Source organism: Corvus moneduloides, chromosome 20 (genome assembly GCF_009650955.1).
Source record: "Corvus moneduloides isolate bCorMon1 chromosome 20, bCorMon1.pri, whole genome shotgun sequence".
NCBI lineage: Eukaryota > Metazoa > Chordata > Aves > Passeriformes > Corvidae > Corvus > Corvus moneduloides.
In genome coordinates, this window is record NC_045495.1 from 9,271,855 (window position 1) to 9,298,494 (window position 26,640).

At 44.8% G+C, this 26,640-nt stretch overlaps 1 protein-coding gene across 1 annotated transcript in view; it reads left to right on the forward strand.

The window, feature by feature from the left end:
• AUTS2 (activator of transcription and developmental regulator AUTS2) overlaps nucleotides 1-26,640 on the forward strand; it is a 773,410-nt gene that overhangs the window by 199,634 nt on the left and 547,136 nt on the right. The window contains 1 exon segment of the mRNA XM_032130357.1: nucleotides 10,193-10,402. Coding sequence (XP_031986248.1) covers nucleotides 10,193-10,402 — 210 coding nt within the window.

The window sequence follows — 26,640 nt, forward strand, 5'->3', positions numbered from 1 at the left end:
AGTTCTGGTGTTCATTTCCTCATGTATGTGAGTGAGGACTCTTGAGATAGAAGCAACTGATGTCTACTTTGTAAGTGGTGCGAAGGACAAGGCAATGATAAATCTTGTCTGTTATGCTAAGCTGTGCTTCTGAACTGCAGAGAGGGGGATTTGCCACTGATCAGCACCGTACAAGAGTGTAATCCCTCTGGTTTTTTGATCATCACATTTATCTTCACTGTATTGGTTTCCTTGGGGAAGAATAAGCCAGCAAATGGAAAGATTACATATTGCTCTATTTCTTAAACTTTTGTTCTTTACTATTTTTTTCAGCCCGAATGCTAGAAGGTGGCTTCATTTGCAGATGGGAAGTTGAACCATTGTTTCTTTTCCCCCTCTTAATTGCACAAAGGCTCTGATCCTTTTCCTAATGAGGAATGTTGCCAAGCTTGCCTTAAGTGTTGCAGTCCTCAGGTCCTAGCTAAGCTCTCTTTCTCACTCCTTTTTTTCTAATCACTGTTCTTCCATTTTAAAATCTTTCCTCATCAGGTTTTTGTGCAGCGCTGTATGCCACATGCCAAAACAGTGGCAGTTAGGGGTTTCTAGAGAAGAAAAAAGAAAATCCAGAGGAATACAAGACAGCAGGAGCTTAAAAGACAGAAAAGCTTCTTGTTGAGTAGCTTGAATTCTTGACCTACAAGATGCAAAAGAGTTGTTTTAAAAGAGATTAATTTTTTGTCAAGGCTCAATAATTACAACCCATTATTATGTGGAGAATTTTGATTTGGTGAAAAAATCTGCAGGTTGGATTGGATTACTCATGGATAGCTCCACCTGGCATGATCCATGAGTAGTTCTGCTAATTCTGTCCATTGCTTTGCTCATGTCTGCATTCTCTGTCCTGCTGGCTTGGGTGTGCAGAGGGATGCTCTGGTTTCCCTGCGTGATTGTGACACAGAAATGCATGGCTTGGATGTTTCCATCTCTCCCTGGAGCAGTTTCCGTGTTGTTTTTACCTGTGTTGTCTCAAGGTGGTGTCTCTGTCTCGACTCCTGGGGACCTGGTTTTCTCATCCAGTCTCGAGGCTGACAGGGCAGCAAAGCCAAGTGTGTCCCAGCTCAGTGCCTTTCTGTGGCCATGAGATTCCAGGGAGCATCCTGAGACCTGTGGAATGCACGGGTCTTAGCTGTTGCTGCACCATCTTCTCACAGGACCAGGAATGCAGAGGTGCTTCTGATTCAATTTACAAACCATAATACATTTTTTATGACTGCTGAGTGCTGTGCTAATGAATGGTGCCAGTGTGAGGCTGAACTCATCTGTTTCCTAGTGCAGGGACAGCAGGGATGAGAGCTGTCTAAGTCCACATGCATTTATTCTACCTCTGCAATAAGACGGATAACCCTTTAAATGTAAAATTTTTTGGCCCACTAACTCCATGCCTGGGTCTGTGGCCTGCCAACCAAAGTGCTGTTTGAATTATTCAGAGAACACAATATGTGTGTGGAGGGTGGAGGAACCCACAGCCAGCTTCGTGCCAGCAGCTTCTGCAATGGGGTTGTATTTCCCTCCAGTGAAATCCCCTGGAATGTGTGTTTTGATCAGTATATGCAAATCCTGTATAACTACAGATACAAATGTACAACATTTTTGTTTTGGGGAGAAAGTTTGAAATTTTAAAATACTTTTTCCATTATAAATCAGAACAAAAAGTAAAAATTAAGAAAACTGTGAAGAAAAAAAAAAACACAGAAGTTTTGGTGTAGAACTGAGGAGTTGCTCAATTATTTAGACAAACTGAAATATTTGTGTTTCATATTATTCTGTGTGGTTCTTGATAGCTGTTCAGTTGGATTCTCTCCACCACGAACACCCCATTTTCCAAGGATAAAAATTCCTGGCCCTGCAGTGACCTGAAGCTGCCCCTTGAACTGAGGCAAGGACAGCTGTGGGAGATGCCAGTCCCAGCCCGTGCCCACAGCTGGATGTGCTCCTGCTGCAGATCAGGGCAGTGCTGTGCAAGGCTTGACTGGCTGGAACAGGGCTGGGTGCTTGGGATCATCACCATAACTGTGCCACTGGTGTGTCACAGCACAGGGGACCAACCAAACTCAGCAGTGCTTCAGGAGCACGCTTAGTGCCCCTCTCTCTGTCTAATCGCTCATCCTAACTGAGCAGTGCAGAGCACTGGAGCCCTCCTCCCTGGCATGGAGATTTAAAGGGAGCATCCCTAGGGACTCCTCTCCACATCTCTTTTCTATTTCTATTCATTCCTCAAACAAAGAAAACAAATACGAGCATGTGGCCCTGCTGCTCACAGGGTAAGTCAGGCACATTTATTTAAGGCGCAGCGCTGTGAGATAAACCCCGGGCCAGTGGGAATCCATTGCCCCCGGCTGCAAGGGCTGCACGTGTGAGCAGCCTCGGGGCTGAGTTGGGCTGAGCACGGTGGGATGGAGGGGTTTGGAGCTGTGGTGTTGGAAGCACTCGGAGCTGGGGCTGATTCTGCTCAGGCCATGCTCGGGGAGCAGGGATGGGCTGGAGGGGCAGCGTGGGCAGCACAGCCCTGGCTGCTCGGCCAGGATCAAAGGCTGGAGGTGCAGGGACAACAGGCACTTAACAAAGGTGATTGAAGAGTTTGCACAACTTCTGTGGAGGAGTGGAGAGAAGGTGGCTGAGACGGTGTCAGCAGAGGACACGGATCCACTGCTGGGACAGGCAAGGTCTCCCTCCTGTTTCTGCCTCGAAAGGCAGTCCCAGGTCTCGTGGAGGTCATTGAGTCAAATCTGCAGCAAAGACATAACCTTGGACTCTGCTGGCAACTTGTGTTAGACCTAGAAAAATCTCTAGAGACAACACAATGGGACTTTCAGGCTGGCAGAAGCTGGCTGGAGCCAGAGCTTCAGGATCTCTTGGCAGGAGCACACAGGTTTCTGGCTGAACCAGTCTAAGCAGAATCAGCTGCGTGTACTTTGCCTTCCACAAAGCCGGGCAGCTTCAAGAAAAACAGTTCCATGGCCCTGCAATCTGAGCTGGCATTGCTCAGCACTTCCTCAGCACTGGCTCCAAGCTGAGGCTTTTTCTTAACTCAGGTTGCAGAGGCTCCAGTAATTTCCTGATTGTTCTGCACAACTGAAACATGTTATGGCACAGTATTTGAGTGACAAAACTGAGAAGGGAGGGGGGAAGGATAAGGCTGAGAATACCATGTCGTGTTTGAGAAACATGAAATAAATAAATAGCAATCAATTGCTCTGATGCTCACCTTCATGTATGACACCAGCTTTTGCCAGCTCAACAGCTGGCACAAAAGCCTTAGATTTCCTTACCTCCAGCTTGTATTTGCTATGTGGCATTGGGGGAGGCCATGGCACCACATTATTGTAGAAACAGCTCTTCCCTGTATCCTTCTAACACATGGTGCTCACTAAAGCCCGATTTCCAGGAGTGCTCAGCACTCCTGGTAGCTGCTGAAATTAGTGAAGGCTGTGCTTCATAGAGAAAGTGCTCTGTGGAGCCAAGTTCTCTGAAAAATCAAATCTCAGGTGCTTCCCAATGAATGCTTAAAATCAGCAGATGTTTCTGACCTGAACATGTCAGGACTGTTGTTGCCACCTATAAAATGGGAATAGTGAAATACCTTTGTCTGGCAAAACAACTGTGAAATAGGCCGTTGGTATTTGTTGAGCATCTATCTGATACAGTCGGGAGGAGCTGCACAGAAAAGCCCTTGAGGAAATTAATCATTGTGCATTCAGAGGAGGGTGTGAATGGAGTGCCAGTAAACAAGGCCTAGGTCCACACTGGACAAAGAGGAGCAGACAAAATCCTGCGTGGTTGCTCATTAGCCAAACACCTTCCATTCTGTGTAGGGAAACAGGAGCATGGGATCATGTAATTAAAGATTGTATCTTGGCATGTATGCACAAGAGGCCTGAATTAAGGTGGTGGCTGCAGCCTTAATCTTGGCCTTTCATAACTTGCAAGCCCTTGACTTTGTAACCTCAATAATGTTGCCTTAATGTATTTTTGTGTGTGTAATTTAAATCGGCAGGACCTGAAAAGGAACCTTCTGTTTATCAATGCTATTGTTAACAAATGATTTTGGGATGAAAAATCAAAGCAATCTCTTTGCCACGGAAGTGCTTTCACACAACGTATCTGGAGCAGACAGCAACTTGCTCTGCTATTGTTTTCCTTCCTCTTCACCCACCCGGAGCATCCCCCAGCCTGGCACTGCCTTTCATCCTCACTCTGTTGCACAACTGCTTTTGCACAACACTGAACCACTTTGTTTTCAGATTCCAGAGGGATGCAGGAGGCGATGGATTGCAACGTTATGAAAACAAAGCAAACAAAACAAGATTAGACCTTTCTGTGGAGGTCTTGTGGCTTGAAGGAATTGCTGGGATTAGTGGATGGGCCACTGCACCCAGTATAGTTGACATCACGCCTCTCTTCACCAGTCCCTTGTGTCTTAAAATACCGTAATAGTGACACTGAGAATCCTTTTCTCTTTTGCATTGCGCTTTACACCTGCCTTCCTTTCTCCCTGGTGTTGTTTTAAGAGTGTTGGCAATTTTTTCCCCCGAGATAAATGCTTTTGAGGAACTAATTGTTCATCAGAAGAATATACATTACATTTAACTATTTTATCTGGAGGTAAATTAATGGTTATTGTAAGCATCTCATTTTATTTTCTGATTTTGAAAGATTAGAGGGACTGGTCAGTGCATTATTTTCAGACCTTTACATCTTGTTGTTTCTGCCAGAATTAAAATAGCAAATTATGAAACATGAGAGAGATATTGAAGTTTTGGGGCATTTTGATCCATCAGCTGTAAAAATTCTTCCCCAATATAACAGAAACACAGTAGGAGTTGATGGGGACTGTCAAGATGTGATGGGAAATCTGGTACCCTCACACTGGCAGCGTTTCTGAGGGGTTTTGGTTCAGTTTGTGCATGTTGCTGTCCTGGATTCCCAGCTAACGATTCCCCGTGTGATGCTTCCCTGGGAGGGTGGGCAGGCCCTGGCACAGGGTGCCCAGAGCAGCTGTGGCTGCCCCTGGATCCCTGGCAGTGCCCAAGGCCAGGCTGGACATTGGGGCTTGGAGCAGCCTGGGACAGTGGGAGGTGTCCCTGCCCATGGCAGGGGTGGCACTGGATGAGGTTTAAGGTTCCTTCCCGCCCAAACCATTCTGGGATTCTGTGCTGGCCAAGCTGCAGGATTTCTCTCAGCTGTGCCCTGCAGGCATCCTAATTTCTTGCAAGCTAAACTTCTGTACCCAGTGTCCTGGGTGAACGTGGAGGTGGCGGTTTTGCTGTCGTTTCTGTTTCTGTGCTGTTCCCTTTGGCTGTTTCTTGCTTCCCCTCACGTCCAGTCCTGTCCCTGGGAGCTGCTGCAGCTGACAGCAGGCTGGGGGGTCGGGCTGTCCTAGGCTTGGGATGGAACTGGCAAAGAATTTCAAATCGACTTTTGTAGCTACTGAAAATGTATTTTCTTTCCCCTTAATTGGCTTTTTCCTTCTGCACTGGTGTTCCTGATCAAATGAGAATTGTTTGTTCCTTGAAAGGCTCCAGAAGTGCCTTTCTTACAGTTCCGTTTGACACGGACGTTTGGATGTCTGAACAGTGAACGGGGCAGACTGGCAGCTTCAAGCTTGATTTTCTAAATATTTGTGTTTTAAGTGGAGCATTACATTGACATTTCATGACTATTTGACTTTTTAAAAAATGTCTAATTTCTTTATATTTTATTGTTGGAGTGAAGGATAAATTGTTGGGCTCTGATATAAAGCTGTAGAGGAGTTTAGCAAGAACCTGAGGAGCAAATAATTGGAATATAGTCGTAGACTGTTGCAATTGTTATTTGGTTTAACTAGCACTGCAATGTAAACTACTCCTGTTTTTAATAATCAGGTTTTTTAAGTTGTATTTTACTGAGGTCACATTCAGTACAAATTCAGAAAATATGTTTTTACAACACTGGAATTGTAACGATAATCACAAGGATGGTTTGGAAAGGTCAAGGCTTGAAATCCCTGAGCAGCACGTGAAATGTTCATCCAGAGAAATTTCTGCAGTGCATTTGCTACCCACTGCATTTACAGTGGTGTTTTTAATCCAGCATTCCCACAGAAAAATCCCATAATAAGGAATGGAACAGAGTTATTTACATGTAGTTTTTAAGCTGTTGTCAGAGGGCAGGGGCAGGAGGGAAGGGCAGCGATGGACTGGCTCTGGGGTGAGGTTCATGGGGGTGATACATGTACCCCACAAAGCTCTGCCCTGCTGCCACTGAGGGTTTGATTTTTAATCAATGAGTTGTCATTTAAGTAGCGAGGAGATGGACTTTGCTGAAATAAATCAGGCACAGCTCCCTGAAAGATTTGATGAGAATGCAGTGTGTCCTTCAAGCTTCCTACCTTGAGAAATGATCCGAGGGGCCCAGGGGCTGCTTCTCCTCCCCTCAGCCGGGGCAGGGCTGGGCTGGAGCTGTGGGTGCTGTTTGGAGCCAGGTGATTGCAAGGCCACCCCGCCGGCAGGAGCCTGCTCAGCACCGCGGGCCCTCCCCTGCCTGGGCACCTGCAGCGGGATCAGGCTGATTAATGTGCCCAGTAGAAATAAAACAAATGGAAATTTTTTTAGATTATACAGTACACTCATAAATATTAATGCACTTTTGTATTCAATTGCGTGTAATTACATATTATGCATTTAAGTCACCTTCCTGATACACTTAAGGCACTTTACTGATGAAAGATATCTCTGAATAAGATGGTTTTAAACTGTGCCTAATATGTTTGTAGGATTTACTTAATAATGTGTGGGCTTGTATGCTGGCAGGAGAGGAGAAAAACCTCCATTAGAGACTGAATGTTTTTGTGGGGTTGGCTGCTCAGTCTGAATCCACTCCATGGGTAGCTGCTGAAAAATACGTCTCGACATGAAATATTACTACATCTTCTTATCTATGTAGATAAGGTCTGTGCAGTCCTGTCACCTTAGAGTAATTACAGCTTATTACTCTAATCATGATGATGCCTGAAGTCTGTAATTAAGATTGTGCTGGCTAATGTACTAGCACACGGCATGGTACAGCTATTGTCCTATCTAAACAAGGGAAAGATAAAAATGGGATGGGGGGAAAGGGCAGCAAGTGGGGAAGTGATTTATGCAGGGCCGTGGTTCCCAGCCAAGCGCTGCCTCCACAGAGCCCAGGGGCTCCACGGGGCAGAATCCGAGACAATCCTGGGCAGTTTGCACCCTCAAACCCGAGGAGAACACCCCAGGAGAGCTCTAGTCAAGCTACTTTTAATGCATCCTCTCCTCCTGTGTATAAGATTTATTCTTTTATCATGTCCTCCTGCTGTCTAGTCTGCAGATGAAGAATTTAACACATATTTCTAGATACATATTTCTTTTAAGGCCAAGTCGTGTCTCTGCTGAAAGCCATGACAGGCTCTACCCCACAGTTCCCTCACGAGGGTTTGACCTACAGCACTCTGTCATTTCCCTGCAGTGGTGTCAGGTGGTGAAAAGCAGACGGCTCTTCTGGAGGAACGGGGTTGTTTAAACACCAGTCTTTATGGCTAAATTTCATAGCAAGCCCACCCACCAAACAGGGTTTAAGGTCCCTTTCACAAGTTAGGCACGTGTGGAGCTCCTGTGCCTCCCTTTGCTTGTGAGCAGAAGAGGATCCTTATTTTTGAACGTTCCTGCCAGTTGTTCCTTCTGCCTGGGAAGGAGCCTTTCCATCCAGTTTGGGGAAGGCTTTGTGGATTTGGTGCCACTCATCTTTGCCACAGGTGTGTGAGCAGATTCCTTTCTCTGAGTTCTCATGAGCTCCACGTTCTTTAGGTGTATCTGACAATTTTGAAGCTTCATGCAGTTGTCTGGAACGTGGGCTCTGAGAAAGGGTTATCCCAGGTACAGCCACAGCGATCTGCTGAGTCTGACCCATCTCACGCCCCCCTTAAAGCTAATAGGATCAAGTTATTTCTTGATGGAAGTGCCTGGCCCCATTAGACATTTTATAAGCTGCTGGAAGCCTGCCACTGTTTCATTTAGATCACTCACAGCTGGGGGAAAAAAATCCCACAAAAGCTACTTAGTCATCAGAAGAATTTTTTTTTTTTCCAGAAAGTTTGCCTTTGTTCACTCCTTCAGCCTTTCACATTTAGAGTGAATCCTCTTGAAAAGCATTTGTATCTACAAACATGAGCTCTGTGTTTTAACAGAAGGTTTTGCTGGTATAATGTTCTACTCATAAAACATTGGATTTTTTTTATACTGACCTGAAAAAAAAATTCTTAGCAGCATGATGATAGCTATGCTAAGCTACAAATCTGTTCTAACATAAAGTATCTATTATTTTATAACCTACCCTTGCTATCCAGGAGGTCCAGGTGTGTTTGTGGATGCTGTAGTTTTACGAAGCTGTTGAAGGTGAGCCCTGGTGAAATGGTTACTGCACTTGAGAGAATTTGCCTTCCTGCATTTATGGCATGCAGCTAAACCTAAAACCTTCCTGCAAAGGGAGGCAGGTGTGCTGAGTTTTAAAAGGGGTTGTTCTTGCTTTTGATTGCCTTGGGCAGCTCCGTAGGGTCCCTCAGCTTGTGCACAAGGAGATCCCAAAGCATTTTAGGAAGATCAGTGCTACTACTGAGCTCTTTTTCAGTAGAGCCAGGAAGGAACCAGCGAGGAGACACAGGAGGTTCTTAAATTACTAACCCTGTGTTGGAGCTAAGGATGCTTAAATTCTCTTTCATGAGGTTGGATAAGGCTCCTGACTTTTTGGATATGAGTAACACTGTGACAAAAAGCCCAGGGTATCTCCTGGGCTGTCTTAGGTGAAAAAAAGATAGAAAAAATGTCTTATAGCTTCTGTTCAATACTCCCATCTTCAATGCCTGTAAAATCATTCCCTTTGCTAAATATCAAATTTGAACAATGACTGTCTTCAGTTGAATTAATCATCTCATTGGTTTCAGTTATGAATTTTGTGAAGCTCTTGTGTTTTAGAGAGTCATTTAGGGAGCAGTCTTTAATTAAAGCCAAACTGCTTTTTGCCTTTAGGCATGTTTTTTTGCATTAAAAGGTGCCATAATTTGAATTATATTCTCCTGAGCCTCAGTCTTTATGTGACACAGGGACCAATAGCCTTTCCTGCTGTCAGTTTACAATATTAAATGACAATAAACAACAGCTGAAAGGCTCACAAGATTACAGAGCACTTTATGGTGGGCATGGAAGCTCCTGGTCCAAGCAGCCAGGCACATTAGCAGAGAGTGCTGAAAGCATGACCCTGCCTCAGTAACTGCCCCTCACAGGGCAGCACCAGACCCTGACGTGGGCAGTTCTTGGAGTAGATGTGACTCAGCACATGGCAATTTTTGGATGCACAATATGCACTCTAATTAACATCTTTCCAGTAGCTTCTCATTCTTCTCTCCTAATGAATTCTCCAGCCTCCTCTTCCTTTAATTCTGCGCTATTGAAAAAGACTCATTTCAAGTGACATTTATCGGAAATGAAAACTGGGATTCTGTGTGTTGCAGGTTATTTGTAAGAAAACAGCTGTGGGCTAAGTGACAAAACTCACATTTGTGTTATGGGAGTGGAGTATTTTTTTATAGACAGACATTGATTCTGGGGGTTAAAGGGTCAGTGACAAAGTTTTCAAATACCAAGTTGCTTTTTTCGTGCACTTTTCACCCCTGTCCCTGAGATTTGGAAATCTACTGCTTAAGTAAGGCTTGAGGGAAACGTGCCCTGAAGTCAATGGAGATTCATTGGCCGTAATTGGATTTAGGTCAGCTCGTGCCTTGGCTTCTCAAATACAAGGAATAATAAGAATAAATACTGAACAGTCAAGCATTGTTTAAATCAAAATAGATTGTTAATTTAAACATTATAAACAAATGCTATCTTCTAAATATGTGCTCTCTTGATACATGAGATGTTTTTGAGAATTGAGGTTGACTATATGAAGTCTCAAGGAGGATGTGTCTCCTTCCATGCACTCACTTCTTCCTGCCAATTTTATTTAGCATTTGCCTATCTTTTGATGAAGAGGACATCAGTGAAGAGTGGGTGTTTCCCTTTTCTGGTGACTGCAGCATTGCCCTGACAGTGCTTTGCTGGCCACCTGGAACCAAACCAGAGCTGTAGTTTAACCACTGTGTTTTTCTCCTCTTCTCCCTCTGCAGAAGGACGTAGCTCTGAAACCTCAGGAACGTGTGGAGAAGCGACAGAATCCTCTAGCCAAGAAGAAACGGGAAGCACTTACCAATGGGCTGTCGTATCTTCCAAAAAAGAACAGACTCCACCACCACCAGTACAGCTCCGACCGGGAAAATGACCGAAACCTGTGCCAGCACCTTGGGAAAAAGAAGAAGTTACCGAAGGGCCTCAGACAGGTGGGAGACAAGTTTACTGCAGCGGGGAGGGAGGGCTCTGCCCGTTGGCTCATGGTATGTAGAAGCCGATTTCTCATTTTGTGGCATCACTTATTTTATTACTTTTGCGGTTGTTTTGTTCTTGGGCTCTGGGGTGCCACTTGGTGCAGTGTCCTACCACTGGCAGAGGTGGACTGAGAGGGAGAGCAAGTGGTCTGTTGATGCTGATCTGATGAATAAATGTGTAAAGGTGGGAAGAGCTTTCCACAGGCTGGCTGTGAGACTGTCAGGGCGAGCAAATGTGGAGCATTTGGTGAGCAAACTTTGTCCTATAAAGATCTTCTTGTCTTCAGGCTTTGTACACAGAAGCAGAAGACCCCTCTCAACATCCAGGGTGAGGTGAGGCAATTGCAAGAAGGGCAGCTGTTAATCAAGGCAAAGCTCTAAAACTGATTAGAGTGCAAGGAGCTCATTTGTGGGGTGTTAGTGGTGCTGGTGTCTGCTCCCCTGCGTTACTCATCACCCACCCTAAGCAAGAACTTCTGCCTTCCCAACAGTGGTGGGAAATGAGCAGGGAACATCCAGGATTGCAAAGCTTGAGGCTGATGAAAACATTGGATTCATCTTCATGACTGAGCAGTGTTGTGCTCATTATGTTTTTTAAAGATGAAAGTGTGACAAGTGTGATTTCTATGATGCTGGTAATAGTAAATAGTAGTAGTGACAAGGTCAGCTTTTGCCTGTATTTGAGTGATATTAATGACTCTTGAACCAAAATTTAAGTGTTCAGTGGGGATGGTTGATATTCATGGAATCAGTTTTCATCCTTGTTTACTGCAAGCCAAACACTGCTTTGTAGAAAATAGTGAGAATTCACTGCTTCTCATTTTGTGAGTTCAGGGAGATGGAAGGAACATTGAGGATGACAAGTATGCTGACTTGTATTCAATTTTGATATGCAGAGTTAGAGAAGCTGGGAAGAAATAGGTTTTCATGATAGTTTTGAAGCCTATATGTTAAGCTGTATATAGGAATAAAGTAAGAGATTATACAGTACTTCAGCAGAGCAAAGAAATTGTAAAATGCCTGTTCTACAGTACCAGCTGTTAAAGGTGTTACTTCTGATTTAATTCTACTTGGTATTTCAAAGGAAGGTGGGGAATACTCTTCAGGATAGTTGATGCAATGATTGCATTATCAGTAGATGTTGAAGGCTGCTGTGTTTCCTTGACTGTTTCCTGTGCTCAGCTGCGTGGTCTCTGTTCTCTTTCGGTCTGTCAGATGTGTGCTTTGGGCAGTAGAACGGACTGGACTGTTTGCACTGTGAACTCTCCTAGTGGGGCCTAATGTCAGGTGGAACGTTTCTGCCCAGAATTTAATCTGTGAAGGAAACTGGCCTCCCTGCTGATGGAGATTATTTGTGAGGTTGTGTTTTTGGGAATAAATAAGCATTGGCTTGGAAGGTATTGAGTTGACAAATGTAATGGAAAATGCTTTTCCTTTGAGACAATAAATCTGAGTACTCTGCTTAATTCCTAAGGGATAAGACTGAGAGAAAAGAAAGTATCTTGCTCAATATAAATGTAATACATTTGGTGGGGATAGAGCTCCTCATATAAGACCATTTTAGACTCATGAACAGTGTAGATGCTGACAAACCCATGCGGCTTTGGCACTTAACATGGAAAAAAGGTGTCATGGAAAAGACAACAAAGTTCTTTGGAAAGACATGCACACCACCTATAGAGAGAGTTTTGGGTAAGCATTTTCTGACCTCTTTCAAGACAAATGGTGAAGACCACAAACGGAGGAGGTTGATAATTCTGAGGGTGTTTTTTTCTTGTCATGTTACACTTTTCCTCCTCAAGTGACTCTTGGCTGCACACCTTGGGTTGCTTTCCCCACCCAGGTCCATCCTTCTGAATTCCTGGGCTCCTGAAAGGGCAGTGGATTTGCTTGCCAACCTTGTCAGATGACAGTGAGCCAGGCACTGGGCCCACTGTGGTTTGTGTGTGACACAGCAGGAGTGTCCGGAGCCACTCAGAGTTCAGGAGGCTTCTGCATGTATAGAGTGTCCTTGCTACATCAGGGCTTTGTATTTGATACATAAACAATTTATCCAGCCTCTCCTGTCTCTGGGGGAATCCTGAATTGTCACCTGTGATTACTGTAACTGGATGGCAGGATGCAATCTCAGAGCTGTCACTTGCATTCCCGTGCTCTCATAAGACCTTGGCTGCAGTCTGTCCTTGTTGGGAAATGTTTTACACCTGGAGATCTCGTTCATAGTTTTTCCAGTGGTTGACAGTCCTGTTGGATATGCTTTCCTGTGAAATCTGTTATCTGCTGGAAGTAACTCTCACTGCAGGATTTAGGGTATGAAGCTCCCTTGTCAAACAGATTTAGTTGAAATCAGCTATTGAAAGCGTTGCTAATTAGTTTTCAGAGAAAATCCTTGCAGTATTCATGCAGGTATTTATCCAGCTCTGCTGAAATGCCTACAGGTTTATTGAAATCCAGAAAATGTGAAACTGTAGGTTAATTAAGGCTCATATTTTACTAGCGAGAAGACTTTTGAACTCTGCTTTGTGAGCTTTTATAAATGTACTTATTAAATGCCTCAAGGAAATTTTAGTTGGCGTTAAGCAAATATAAGACTCATCAGAATATTTCTCCAGCGTTTTAAATTTAATTTCCTTTACGTTAATTGGGGATGGCATGTTTTTATGTGCTTTCTGTAAAAATCATTTGGAAATCTTATAGTGAACATTTTTAAACTAGTAAAAGGGTGGCAAACATTTTTAAATGGGTTTTAATGAGATTTTATTCCTCGAGGTCTGAGCACAGTGGGGCATACCAGGAAACAATGAGCTTTCAGGGCAGAAGGAGGGTTGAGAGTATTTTGATAATGAAGGGGAAGGATTACTTCTCTTTGTTCAGTGGGTGTGTGATTTGCAAAGAGCAGAAGACATTGACTTTTGCTACCTCCATTTCTTTCACTGTTTTCTTCATCTGCTGGGAGGTTCTTGCATCTTCTTGCAGAAGAGGATCATCTCTGGATATGCTTCTAAACCAGCAGTGTGTGTGTTGGGCAATGGGTGCCTTGGCTGGCTTGTGTGTGCACGAGAGCCAGCAGCTGCTGGGCTCTGCCTTCACCACCTGATTGCAGAGACGCTTCCAGAATATCAAATCTCAATCCCAGATACCGCAGAAGTGCGGGGAAGGAGACAAATGGTAATAAATAGGGGGTGGATGATAAATAGACAGAAGAAAACTCATGATGGAGAGATGAATTAGGAGGTAAATGTTAATGAGATAAAGGAAAAATGGGAAGAACAGCAGAAGGAGATACACTGCTGACTCTGGCAGTCCCCAGCTACAAGCATTATAAACCATTAGCTTTCACCTCGTAGTCCATTACATGAATCAATTAAAGGGGAGGGAGGGGAGTGTTGAAGCTGTTCCTTCTCAGAATTAAGTCCACGATCCCCTTGGCAGTCTCACCCTGAATCTATACATCCTAAATTTGAGACTGCTGAGCCCTTGGGTGGCTGATCTGGACAGCCGTCGTCGTCCCCCGCCGTTGCCGTCCCTTGTCATCCTCACTTGAGAGCACCGTGTGGTTCCCTGTGTTGTGATTTAGTGCCAGCACACTCGTCCCCTGGTGCAGAGGTGCTCGTGTGCCTCAGAGCAGCAGAGCTGTGGTGCAGAGGGTGAAATCCCCGTGTGGCTGAGCCTTCCTGCAGTCGGGATGGCTGGCGCGGGCTGTCAGAGCTGCCGGCCCACGGCAGTCCCGGGAGCGGGGCGGGAGGTGGTGTCAGCTCCCCGGGCTGCGGGGACACTGGGGGGGAGCGGAGCAGATGGGGTGGATTGTCACCGGCACTGCCATCCCGGGAGAGCTGACTGTGGTGACAAGCGATTTACAATGTGCTATTTACAGTTTGGTTTTGCAGGCTCTCAATGACATCCGAGTGCTCTTTAGCAACTGCTTTCATTACTACTTTTCTAAGAGCTGCTAATTGAAAATGAAATTGTGGGTGGGCTCTGGGAGTGCCATAGCAGCTACAAGTATTATACACAGCCACGGAGAACTGTTTCATTTCTTGGGCTCCCTACTGTAGCTCTGTGCAAGGGAAGAAATGGGGATATATTTGTGCAGTGTGAGGTCAGACACCTTGGAAATCCTGCCTACAGCATGCATCACCCAGAGTGAGTGATAAAGGCTTGAACCTCCTTGTACATTGCTGCTGGGATTTGGGATTCCTTTACTGGCAGCCAGTGGATTTCAGTGACTATAAAATTTCTGAAGATCAGGAAGGAACCTGGGCTGTGAAACTACCTCGTGCAGGGCAACAGAGGGGATTGGAAGCTGTGTGTGGGATTTTTGGGTTGGTTTTGCAATGCTGGAGGTCTGGCTTTGTATGAAGTGACAGGAAACATCACTACTGACTGGTAGAATGTGGGACAAAGTCACTCTGCCTTGAGAGTAGTACCAGCCAGGATCAGGTCAGCAGGGATATGGCCAGGCATTGGTGGAAAGGGAGATAATGTTCCCATTCTTTCTGTAAAGGGAGAAGTTGCTTGGTTTGGGGTTTTTTTCAGATTCCAAATGCTAGTGCAACCACTGTGAAATGAGTGGATTTGCTGTTTGTGCTGCAGCCTACACAGCGTGGTTTGATTCTGTGCCAGTGTTGCCAAAAGTTTGAAGGCACCTACAACAAGTGTCACCAGCAGCAGGACTTGAAGGGGCCACTGGTTTAACGAAACTGTTGGTATTGTGTCACTCAAAGCACTGATGATTAGTCTAGCATATCAAACAACATTTAATTTGAAAAATAAACAATGAAATGATAAAAAAAAATCGGAGTACAGCTCTGAAAGGGTAGAAAGATGCCATGTCTGGGTAACTGTGCTTTGAGGTTACATCACAGCATGAGTGGGTGTAGTAATACAGTGATGCTCGTGATAAAGGGAGATGGGTAGATCTGGGCTCTGAGAAGCCTTTCTAGGATAGAAAAGGGGAAAAGAGGTCTGTGGGGAAGGGGTGAAGGGATGGGGCTTTGCAGAGGAGGTGTAGGCTGGGCTGTGTGGGGTTTTTGAGGGGTAAATGTTACACATGGTGTGCATACAGAGGGGGATGCCTAGAGAGGGGGCAGGTTTTGTGAGTGAGCATCCTCTGTCTCTGCTAATGTCCAGCTCAGTTTATCCAGCCCATCATCGTGCTTGCAAATGCTGAGTGCTTCATGCTGGCCAGCTGGTAACTCCACCCTTGGCAGGGACCCTCACTTTATTTTCATGCACACACAGTGTGTGGATTCCTGTCTGTGTGGGAGCATGTGCTGAAAGCTGGGCTGCCATTCAGTCCCTTTCTTGTTTGCCGTTTGGAAACCGACGTGGGTGACAAACAATGCTTGAATTAGAAGCATTTTGTGATTCTCGACTGCTGTTTGCCTCTGATCAGAGGCCACAGAATCTCCAGCTGCACTTAACCCGCAGTCACCGCATCCAGTGCGTCATCTGTGAAGGCACCCAGCTGCTCAAAAGCATCCAAACAACTTCTGGGCCCTGATAATATATAATTGAGCTCAATGGGCACAGAAAAGATTGTTGTTCTCTGCAGAAAGGACTGAAAAATGATGTGTGTGGCTTCGTGCGCCCGTTGCTCCGCACTGCACGTCCCCCCCCGGCTTCCCCGAGTTCCTGAATGGCACTTTGGATTCCAGGAGAGCACACACACAAAGCCAGGCTCGGGGAGTGCTGAGCTGGTCCCGGGACGCCGCTCTCGGCTGGGGCAGGGCTGTGCTCAGCCCGAACAAACACCTGCAGTCATTGATCAGCGCTCGGGGAGCTGCCACTCCATGGAGCGCTCGCCCGCAGTGACGTGCCACAGGCGTTCCCCCCTTATAATCACCAGTTTCACCTGCAATTTTTCAATAAGCTATTGAATTATACCTCTCTAAATGATACACTGCAAATCCAGCAGGTCCTAATTGCTAATGATGGTTCTGAAAGACTTTCATTTGACTGTAATTAGGTTTGCAAGCAATCAGCTGCCCTTATCAGGATGGAAACACATATAATGTAAAATACAGGCTGGTGGGAACGGAGTGTTTTCTTAAAAGGAGGAGGGAAGAGGAAGATGTTTTATTAGCAGAAGTTGTGACATATTTTAGCACCTTGAAAACATCGTGTGTGAAATTAATTCTGCTCAGTATTATACCATCTGGCAATGTTATTGTTCTGTATATATTGCCATGTAAAGTGTGCTTTTTTCGTCTGGGTATGAGCCTGTGTTTGAAATAGTAATCATGAGTCAAATTGATTACTAAGGATTTTACCTCTGCTAGATGGCTTAAAAAGACATTTTGGAAGTCCCAGGAACTCAAAATGGCTTCTCCGTGGAGAGCTTCCCTTGCAGGGCTGGTGAGGGTGGAAGAAAAGGGCCTTGTTTTTGCCATGCCCCTGTCCTGTGAATGAGTGTATGTGCCCAAAAGTAAGAGATACTCTACCCACATCTTGTTTACTGATGCTAAAGTAGAAAATGCCTGTATCTCAGCCTCAGAACCATTGTACTGGTGTGATGGTTTGATCCTGTCTGTGTGCTGCTGTGTGCACTGCCCAGCTCAGAGCCTGCTGTGCGTTAGCAGCTTCAGCACCAGCGTAGGTACTGAGTCCCCAGCTGTAGATGCAGAACAGTATGAGCTTAAAACTTGGTTAGAGGTTGGTATTTGGCCACTCTGGATGATAGCAGCAGTTGGGCAGTGTGGATTGTCCCTTAACCAGGACTCAGGATGGCCATTAGCACCTGACATGGTGACCAGCGTGATTGTTGTGATACTTCTGGATGGTGGTGCTTGTACAGCCAAGGAGGAGCATGGAGGAACTCAGGTCATACTGGACACAGGAATAAGCAGTGGGATATTAATATCTCCCCCATCATTTCTCTGAAGCTGATGGTGTGAGCTGATCACCCCTGGGCTGTGCCAGAGGAGGGGTTTCTTTGCCTCCTGTGCTTGCGCCTGCCATTGCTGTTATGTTGAGTGTGATCAGGCTTGCAAGCAAATGAGCAATGTTGGCATGTTTTTATTTCTAATGCAAATACTGCCACTCTCTCTGCTCTGCCCTGCTGCATCTCACTTTGTCTTTTGGCTCCAGTTTGCTCTGAGATAGAGTTGCAGAGATGTCACCACGCTGTTACCTGACCAGGTAATGCTGTGGCGGAGGAAGCGCCCCTGTGTGCACCACCCACCCAGTGTGACACGAACTCCCAGAAAATTCTAAACTGAAAAAAAGGAGATTAGAAACAGTCACTTTTGGGCCAACCAAATTATATTAATCAATTAGATATCTTGAGAATTCTAGTAAAAAAACTAAAAATTCTTTTGCACGGAGCAGCTATTGTCTCTCAGGGTTATCTTTATTCTTTTAATGTTGGCACCCTACTTTAATTGAAAACTTAAATGATTGTTAAACGTGCCAGGAAGTGAACCATATTTTAAATGTTCAATGCAATCAATTGCTGTCTTAAAAGTTTCCATGCGTGTTACCAGTAAGGAATTAAACAAAAAATTAATTTTGACTGAGTCTGCCTGGAGATAAATTAAATGCTAGCTTAAGTATTATAAGACAGTGTAATAAAGTGACCATTTTTAATTTAAAAAGGAAGTCATCCAGAACTTTTTAAAATATTTTTTTGTATTCTAGAAACAAATTTAGGCCAAGACTTCTAACCTACAGGTTTGCATACGGATTAATTGTAAGCACAGAAGTTCATCCTCAAATTTGATATGAAAAATTAGACTGCTGAACTTACGTTACTTGATTCTTGTTTTCTCCTCTACAAATGGAGTATTCACCAGGGCAGGAGGTGTGGGAATGATGGATTTTGCTGTGGCTGTAGCTCCCAGCAGCACAGGGGTGGGTTTGCAGCTTTGCTGTGGTGCAGGGCTGGTGGCAGGAGCAGGGGCTGCTGCAGGGGGGGCACAGGGAAGCTGTGGTGCCCCACTGCGAGTGCTGTGAGCTGGGACGAGCCACAGGAGCAGCAGAGCAGCCTCAGGAGCGCGTCAACCTCCCATGGATGCTTAAACTCTTGCTTAGGCTGTTGTACCCTTAGGTCCAGCTCCTGAGTGCCGTAACTCCACGGATTCAGGGCACAGACCTAGGCCATGGCTTTGAAAAATGTGTAGGGGTGCTTTTAAAGTGTCACTGAACAGCACTGAGAGAAGCCATTCCCTTCCCAAGGGCTGTGGAAGGCCCCCCTGTTGGGCCCTTCCAAGGGAAGCAGCAGTGCCTTGAATGGGGTAAGTGGGCTGTTCTTCTGTCTCTTGGTAGACTAAAGGCAGCACTCCTGCTTTTACAGCTGGCTCATTCCAGTCCCTCAGATGTGGAGGGAGGCTGTGACTGTCCTGGGCCTGAACAACTGTGTTTGGGGCTGGGATTTACCACAAGTGGGGAGCCGAGGGCAGGAGAATGGCAGCGTGGGTGAATGGCAGTGTGCAGTAAATCCCTGTGAAATTCCAGGACTCAGCTCACACAATTGCTTTCATGGTTTGCAGTGCTTTGGGGCCATTGTGGAGTTTTTGAGCTTTCTCTGGATTTAGCCTGGCTGGCTCTGGCCAGCCCCAGACACTGCCTGTGTCCCCAGAGGTAGCACGGTATACTTCTAAACCTTCTGCTGTTTATTTCATTTTGGCAAAAAATGACCTGGGTATAAAGCTTAGGAAAATTACTAATAATCTTCCTCAACCTGGAGGAAGTTGTTCTCTGCTTTGTGGGGTTTCACAAGTTGTAATGTTGCAGTTTTATACAATCAAGACATCTTAATTTGTGCCCAGACCAATGAAATGGAACAAACGTTCAAACCTAAGTCCCCCATTTCCTATGTTTAATGCTTTATAACAGTGTATGAGCTCTGTGCACTAGGAAGGCCTCCTCTGCTATTAGCAAAATGTGCCGTAGGTGTATTTTTTTCTCTGAGCTTGCTGTACTCTTGGGTAATTCCAAGGGATATCTGGATTGGTTGTGCAGCCAGTTGAAGAATGCAGTGTAGCCATTACTGCGTAAGGCCACAACTCCTAAAACAGACAAAACAAACTTTTCCTTTCCTTCTGACCTTTCCCTGCAACAATTTTCGCTGCTCAATATTAAAATACAGTGAGGTTCTATGACCAAAAATGAAAGAGTTTCCCTTAAGAATTATTATTAAATTTGCTACAAGAATGCAAATATTTTTATAGAAGATTGACTGCAAAAGTTACCGTGGTTATGTGTTTCCAGTGCTGCTGGAAGTTTGTCTCTAATATCAGCAACACTGTACAGGCTGTGACAACATACCTACTCCTGATGTGTCTAAGTTCCCATTTTTTAATCCAGTGTAGGCTCAGTTTCAGATTTATCCACCTGTATTGGATCAGCTATTGAAGACTACTGAAATGAGTCACTCTGTTGTGAATGGACTTTCTTGAAAAAAAAATAAACTTGTAGCAAAGCCCCCCTGTACTCAGGAGAGTGCAGGAACCTGTTCCTGGCCATAGCTGCTTTCCTGGTGTCTGCCTTCTTCCGCTGCTGGGCTCTGTCAGCTGTCGTGACCTGCTTTCAAGAAAATGCAAATCTCCACTTTCTCCAATTAAAGAAGAATTTCTATTACAGTTTAATCACAATTCCTCCTAGCATGGACAACACCAGAAGATTGTGCTCTCTGTAGGCCAGCAAAACAAAGGCATAGGAATAGAGCGTTAGTCTTTCTAGATCTGTCCGTGTGTGAACATCCTGAGACATCTCCGATCTATTTAAGGTAAAGTTTGACACAATATGACAGAGATGTAAACTAGTGCAGGAAGTTAAGCTTTCAACCCAAACCCTGCTGAGATCCTGCAAGAAATTGTGGGAGAAGGAAACAGGAAAATAATTGGCTTGCAGCCACAAGTTGATTTAGCTCATATAAAAAGCCATGGGCCATTCCAGTCTCTGACAGCAAAGACTGAGTCACTGACCTCAAAGTTCTCATGTCCTGTGTGCCCATTCCCAGGTGGTGGAGTTACAAATGGTTGTAAAGGACCTGTGGGCTTAAGAAAGAAGAACTGAGTTCCCTCTCATGCAACTCTTTTCTGCATGAACAGAGAAACAAGAGAGAAAACCCCAAGTTTGCCCATAAAATGCTGTCAGGTCTAAGCCCAGCTTGCCCTGCTAAACCCTGTCCCCAGGCTCGTCCTTAAATGAATAAAAATAATACACCTAAGAATGGCTATAGAACTGGAAGCTGACGTTTGATACCCTTCCTTGATATTTCAGGTTGGCTTTTTCTAAATACGTTAATAAAAATATTTCTATCAGAAAGCAGGTGGATTTTATCCTAGCTGTCGAAAGCAGCAGATATTTGGTGTATGAACTTTCTCCATGGTACTTGTATTTTTGCCAACCATGCTCATCATTTCCTTCTGAACAGGTTTTATTCTGATCTGCTTGAACAAAAAAATCTCCTACTTTTATAAATGAAATAAAAATCGAGTGCCCAAAGCATGCAAAGGATTCATAAAAATGGAAATTCTGTTAAAATCACTAATCAATCTGTTTAATGTTTTATGGTCTCCCCTCCCCCCAACACATGTTCTTTTCTTGTAAAGCACCTTATTGCTTCCTGCTTGTTTACCAGCTTTTAGCAAGTCAAGCAGCATTCAAATTGCTTTGATGTTAATTATATAACCTGCTCAACAGGGCTTGCTAGGTGAAGGAAAATAGCTCCTACGTTTAAGAAAATAAATTAATATCCACACAAGTGTTCTGTGCTTTGGTTCTGAAGAAGGAAACGACAGGATACTGATGACTTAGTGTTGTGTTGTCAAATAAAAGCTGTATTTGGGTGGCATGATGCTCTGTTTGCAAGATTTGATATTGGTTGTCTTCACTTCTCTTGATGACATACAGCGATGTGCTGAGGATTGATCCCGCTAACAGGAAAAGGAGTGAGTTTCAATAGCTCTTGAGCCAAAGTAAAAGATTCAAAAAGCAGGAATTCTGCCTTAGCCCACAGAAGCTGTTACTATTGAATCCTTTGGATGCTGGGTTATCCCAGCTGCTCCATTGGTCCTGCTCTGGACCCTGGCCCAGCCCGAGCTGCGCTTACTCAATTCAGTTCAGGCGCTGTTGTATTAACATTTGAGCTGTAGCTCAGGCTGAGGATTTCCAAAAAATACTCTTAGAGTGTAGAAAAGCCTCGAGCAGTCTCTGCATGGAAGTGCTACGTGCTCAGTCAGTGCCCAGAGCTGACCTCCACGAAGGGCACGGCGGTGGTGCCAGGCTGGAGCTGCACCGGGACCTGGCATGGGTTCTGCAAGTCCCAGCCCCGCTTCCCCGTGTTCATCCTGCATAGAAATGGTGTTTAATCAAAAAGAACTTGTCTACCAATTCCTAATCAAGGCAGAAAGGTTTAATTGGAGAATTTGCGCAGAGTTTGGAGATCTCCACATGAAAGGCCGTACCTGTGTGAGGAATGAATATTAATAATTTCTAATGCAAAGCGCTGGAGCCATTGCAGCTGACTGGATTTGTGTGGAATGACTGGAGAGCAGCTCCCAGGAAGCAATGCAAGCCTTTAGCTTATTAATGGCATTGTCTTTATAAATTAGTAACAGTACAGGGAGGGAGGCTGGATTGTGTATCATTACAAAATGCTTTGGAAACATCTGAAGTCAGATTTGTGGTCTGATTCTTCCTGTAAGAACTGCAGTGTTTTCCATGATGGAAAGAGTTTATTTGCAGTACTAAGGCTTGTGCTTCCGATGTTTTACATGAACCTGGGCTTTAATATGCAATAAATACTGAATATGATCCCTTCAAACTTTATTCATTATCATAATGATATATTTTCATATAATCATTACTAGTGGGCTATTACTGGTCTAAAGCCAGTACCAGAGGGTGTGTTGTTTCCAGAAGGAGTGAGTGTCAGGAGATTTTTGTTCTATTTTAGAGTGATCATAAAGCCTTTCGAGGAGTGGAGCTGTATGAGACTGTAACATCACTTAAGGGGAAAGAGATCTTACCTATCAATAGCAATGCAAGGCTTGTAATTTTAAGTCTTTCTAATTTAAATCATGAAAATCTGTTTTTCATGAATAATTCAGAACTCTGATTTAGTAGAATTATTTCCAGCCCATGTATATTAAGCAGCCAACCTGCTATGCCAGTTCTGTTTTCAGACACTGTTGATGGGGGGTTTCTCTTTCCTGCAGAAATGATCATCTTTGTCTGTTAGAAAATAAAGCTGCTGTGGTATTTTGTTCTTTTGATTGCACGAGGATTTTGCTTTAAACCTCGCAGGCAAAAATTCAAGCTGAAGAAAAATAAACCCCTTACTACAGGAGCTCCTAGAATTAAATTTGGAGAGAGTAAACCTTGTACTATATCCATTAGGAAAATGGCAGTATTCTTCCATTTCCTGATGTTATTCAATTACTTACCCCGCTTCCTGCTTTTAGCGTAAACTGTATATTTTAGCTCATGACCTTTGACAGCAAATTGATTCCAAAGTGGAGATGCAATGAAAGTGGGGTTTTTTAAAGACTCTTCAAAAACATGGGTGTTAGGAAATTGGAGGGTTTGTTTTGTTGTTTGTTTTGGGGTTTTTTTAATAAACCTCACTGTGGATTTTGTATAATAATGCATTTTGCTTGGAAAAAAGGAAATTGAAATTAATGTCCTTCCTCCTTTGCCCTGGAGAAAGCACAGCCTGCATAGCTGCTCTTGTTAGTGCTTGCCTGCTGAAATTAGCATTGCATATTTTTGTTAATACCAATAAAAGTGGAGTTTGTTTAATTTAGAATCAAACCCTTGTTTGGATTGGATTAGCACTTTAAGAAAAATATTTAACTTGTAAAGTGATGCAACACAGGTCGATCTAATCTTTAGCTCCTCCAAGATTGTAGCTCATTTACAAGCTTTAGATCCTTCTATTTCCCTTACACTTGTGAATAGTGTTAACATTAAAAAACCCCAAACCGGTGTATTCATCTGAAGCTTTCCAACACAGGTACCCCAAAACATCCAGGAACCATCAGTAATGAGGTCAATGCAGTCCGGCCATGCCCAGTTCCCTGATCCTGATGGAACTTCTCACACATGATGTTCCCTCACCTTTTCTATTAACTGTTGAATGAGAGTTTAGTAGTTTTTGGCTTTTTTTGACCAGAATGCTGTCGTGTCACTGTTCCTCCCAAATGCATAATTACTACTAATCCTGCATCTCTATAGAGTAATGACATTTTGAGGGGAGTAAGAGCCCTTTGTTATGTTTAGAACTTGAATTTAAGACAAAAATCAGGAGATGTCTTATATTTGATGTAAAGCAGTGGAGGCCCCTTTTCTTTTCCTGCAGGAGCAGCCTGCCCCTTGCCCCCACTGTGGTGTTGTCTGCTTGCACTGGAAACAAACTCCTTTTCTACAAGGAGTTGCTGCATTTCAGGTCTGCACACAGGGCTGAGTTGTGTCCTGGTGCCTCTTGGGCCCGTGCTAGGAGAGAGCCTGGCTTTTCTGCATATCCGTGTGTCTTAAGCTGGTACCAGAGCTTTGCTGCTTCGCGTTGTGTTGTTTTGCAGGCTGTTCCAAGATAACATTGAATTCTTTCTTGTTCTGGCTGCAGCAATGCCAAGTGTTTGTTGAACATCTGTCAGTGTGTTCAGATTATTAACCTAACTTCTGCTCGTTATGTTAATGAAAACATTTGAGCTTCATAACAAGCCTGTGTAACAATTCCTCACGCTACCAGTCCCACTGATCCCCAGCTGAGTGGCTGACACAGTCCAAGCCCACCTAGCAGAGCGTTGGCACTTCCTCCTTCAGAAGTGTTGCTGCACTCTGTGCTGCCCAGCCTGCAGGGTGGCACCGCTTACTGCTCATATTTAATCTTCAGGCTCTAAAGCAGCATCGTATTTCGGGGCAGACTAGAATATAAGGGAAATGGACAGCAGAAATTCCAGCTTTGGCATCTGTACTCAGCTGGGTGTGGCCTGTCCCCCTCGCTGTGATTCCATTCTGGCTCTCACGTGCAGTGCCAGCTGAGGAGCATTGAGGAGCACGGGCAACACGAAGCTGAGGAGGTCAGAACCCAGCAGTGCTCTGCTCAGGTCTGCATGGAGGCAGGTCCCTTCAGTCCAGAGGCTGTGGGATCTGCATCCTTGGACACTTCCACCTCTCCCCTGAGCAGCCGGATCTCTCCTGAATAAGCCTTGTTTGGAGTGGGGCTTGGATGAGGTCACCCCCGAGGGCCCCTCCAACCCAAAGTGTTGTGTCACACTGAGCGAGTAATTTCTGGGAACAGAAACTGCCATCCATTGCAGTTCTTTGGGGTCTGCTCCAGGGCTGTTACTGTAACACGGATAACAAGCACTGCTGAGGCCAGCTGAGGGAATGGTCCTGCAGCTGGGTCTCCAAAGGCCCTTGGATTTTTGTTAGCACACAGCTTTGGAAGTTGAACTAGGGACCGATCTCCTTTTTGGACTGCATGTAGTCTGCTGGGCAGCAAATTGCACTCAGAGTCACTCTTCCAAATCCTATAATCTTTTACTACAGATACTATTAATGAAAGTATTAATTACTCTGTTCTGGAATTAGGATTTTGTAATGAAACCTCAAACAGAAAACTCGAGCCAGGTTGGCCAAATGTCATGGAACACTCAAACCTGAGCTGCGAGTAAAATAAAAGTCTGAGTTGCTTTAAGGTTTACAGTTATAAGAATGTAAAACTTTTCAGCTTGTCCAAGTTTTGACAGAAAACCTTGTAGTATTTGGCAGGCCTGGCTGGGTTTCCTTAAGTGTGAAATGCAAGATAAAACCAGCGACTCGGAGCCAAGCACAATGAAACGAAAAGGTTCTCCTGAAACAAAGAGAACTGGAGGTGCATGCATTTTTCTGCCAGCTCTCCTCCAGCTCCTTGCCCGGTTCTGTGGCTGGGGCATCCCGAGCACGGCGTGGGGGTGCTGTGAGAGAAGGGGCACTGGAAGGAGCTCTGTGACACAGCTTTGGGGAGCTGGGGGGTTGTGCCAGAGGAGGGTTCAGCCCATGGAGTTCCTGTTGAGCTCTGGAGGGAGCAGGGAGGGCCAGGAACTGCTGGAGGCACTCCCGCGGCCGTGCGGTGCACAGGGCAGTGCCAGCGTAGGAGCTGCAGCAAAAAGCTGTTCGAATACATTTCCAATGTTTGACTTGGATTGGAGGGGAAAGGCAATTTTCTCCCTGTCCTTCCTTTCACCCTTGAACTGGGACTTCTACAGCCTGTTAGGCGAAATTAAGAACCTTTTTTTCGTTTTCTATCCAGAAAGGCTTTTTAGGAAGAAGGAGTGGTTGTCAAAGTACTTGAGAAGATTTTGCTGATAGCAGATAGATTTGTGTTTGCATATGTGGGGAGTGGGGGCAGTAAGCCCTTTTGACATTTCTGTCCATCCAGCACACTACACAATTCTGATTATTTACAATATTTTTAATGTTTGATTTACTTCAATGCTTAGGAGATTCAATTTTAAGTACTACTTTGACTTCCTTCTTTTTGTTTAATGTCCTGATTGAAGTTTTGTGCTAATAGGGATGGGTTTAGGTCAGAAAGAGATAAAAACCAAATACATAGGATGTAAATAATATATATATATTTATATATGTATAAAATAGATAAAAGAGCCTTTTTATCTATGATTGGAAGAATTTAATTTTTATTTTTAGGCAAGACTTTGTAACTGTTGTGGAAATTGTTTCTAGCTCTTTTACATCAACACGAAACATGCTCATGCTTATGACAGAATTTTCCCAGGGTGTCCGTGGGCTTATGGAGCAGGGAGGAGTACAGGTTTCCCACCAGTAACTGTGCTGGGGCAATTAGGGCCCTTGGCATTAACTCCCTGAGTACAATGAGGTGCAGCCAATTTTCTCCACCACCAGGTGACCTCCGCTGAAACATTCTGTGGTGACTTCTGTAGTTGAAAGCAGTCCTCCCCCATCCTTTGCCTTTCCTGCTCACCGAATATCCTGAGCTGGAAGGGACCTGCAGGAATCACCGAGTCCCACTCCTGGCCCTGCACAGACACCCAAACAATCCCAGCCTGGGCACCCCTGGGAGCTCCTGGAGCTCTGGCAGCCTCAGGGCCGTGCCCATTCCCTGGGGAGCCTGGGCAGTGCCCAGCACCCTCTGGGGGAAGAACCTTTCCCTGAGATCCAACCTAAACTTCCCCTGGCCCAGCTCCAGCCGTTCCCTGGGTCCTGTCCCTGTCACAGGGAGC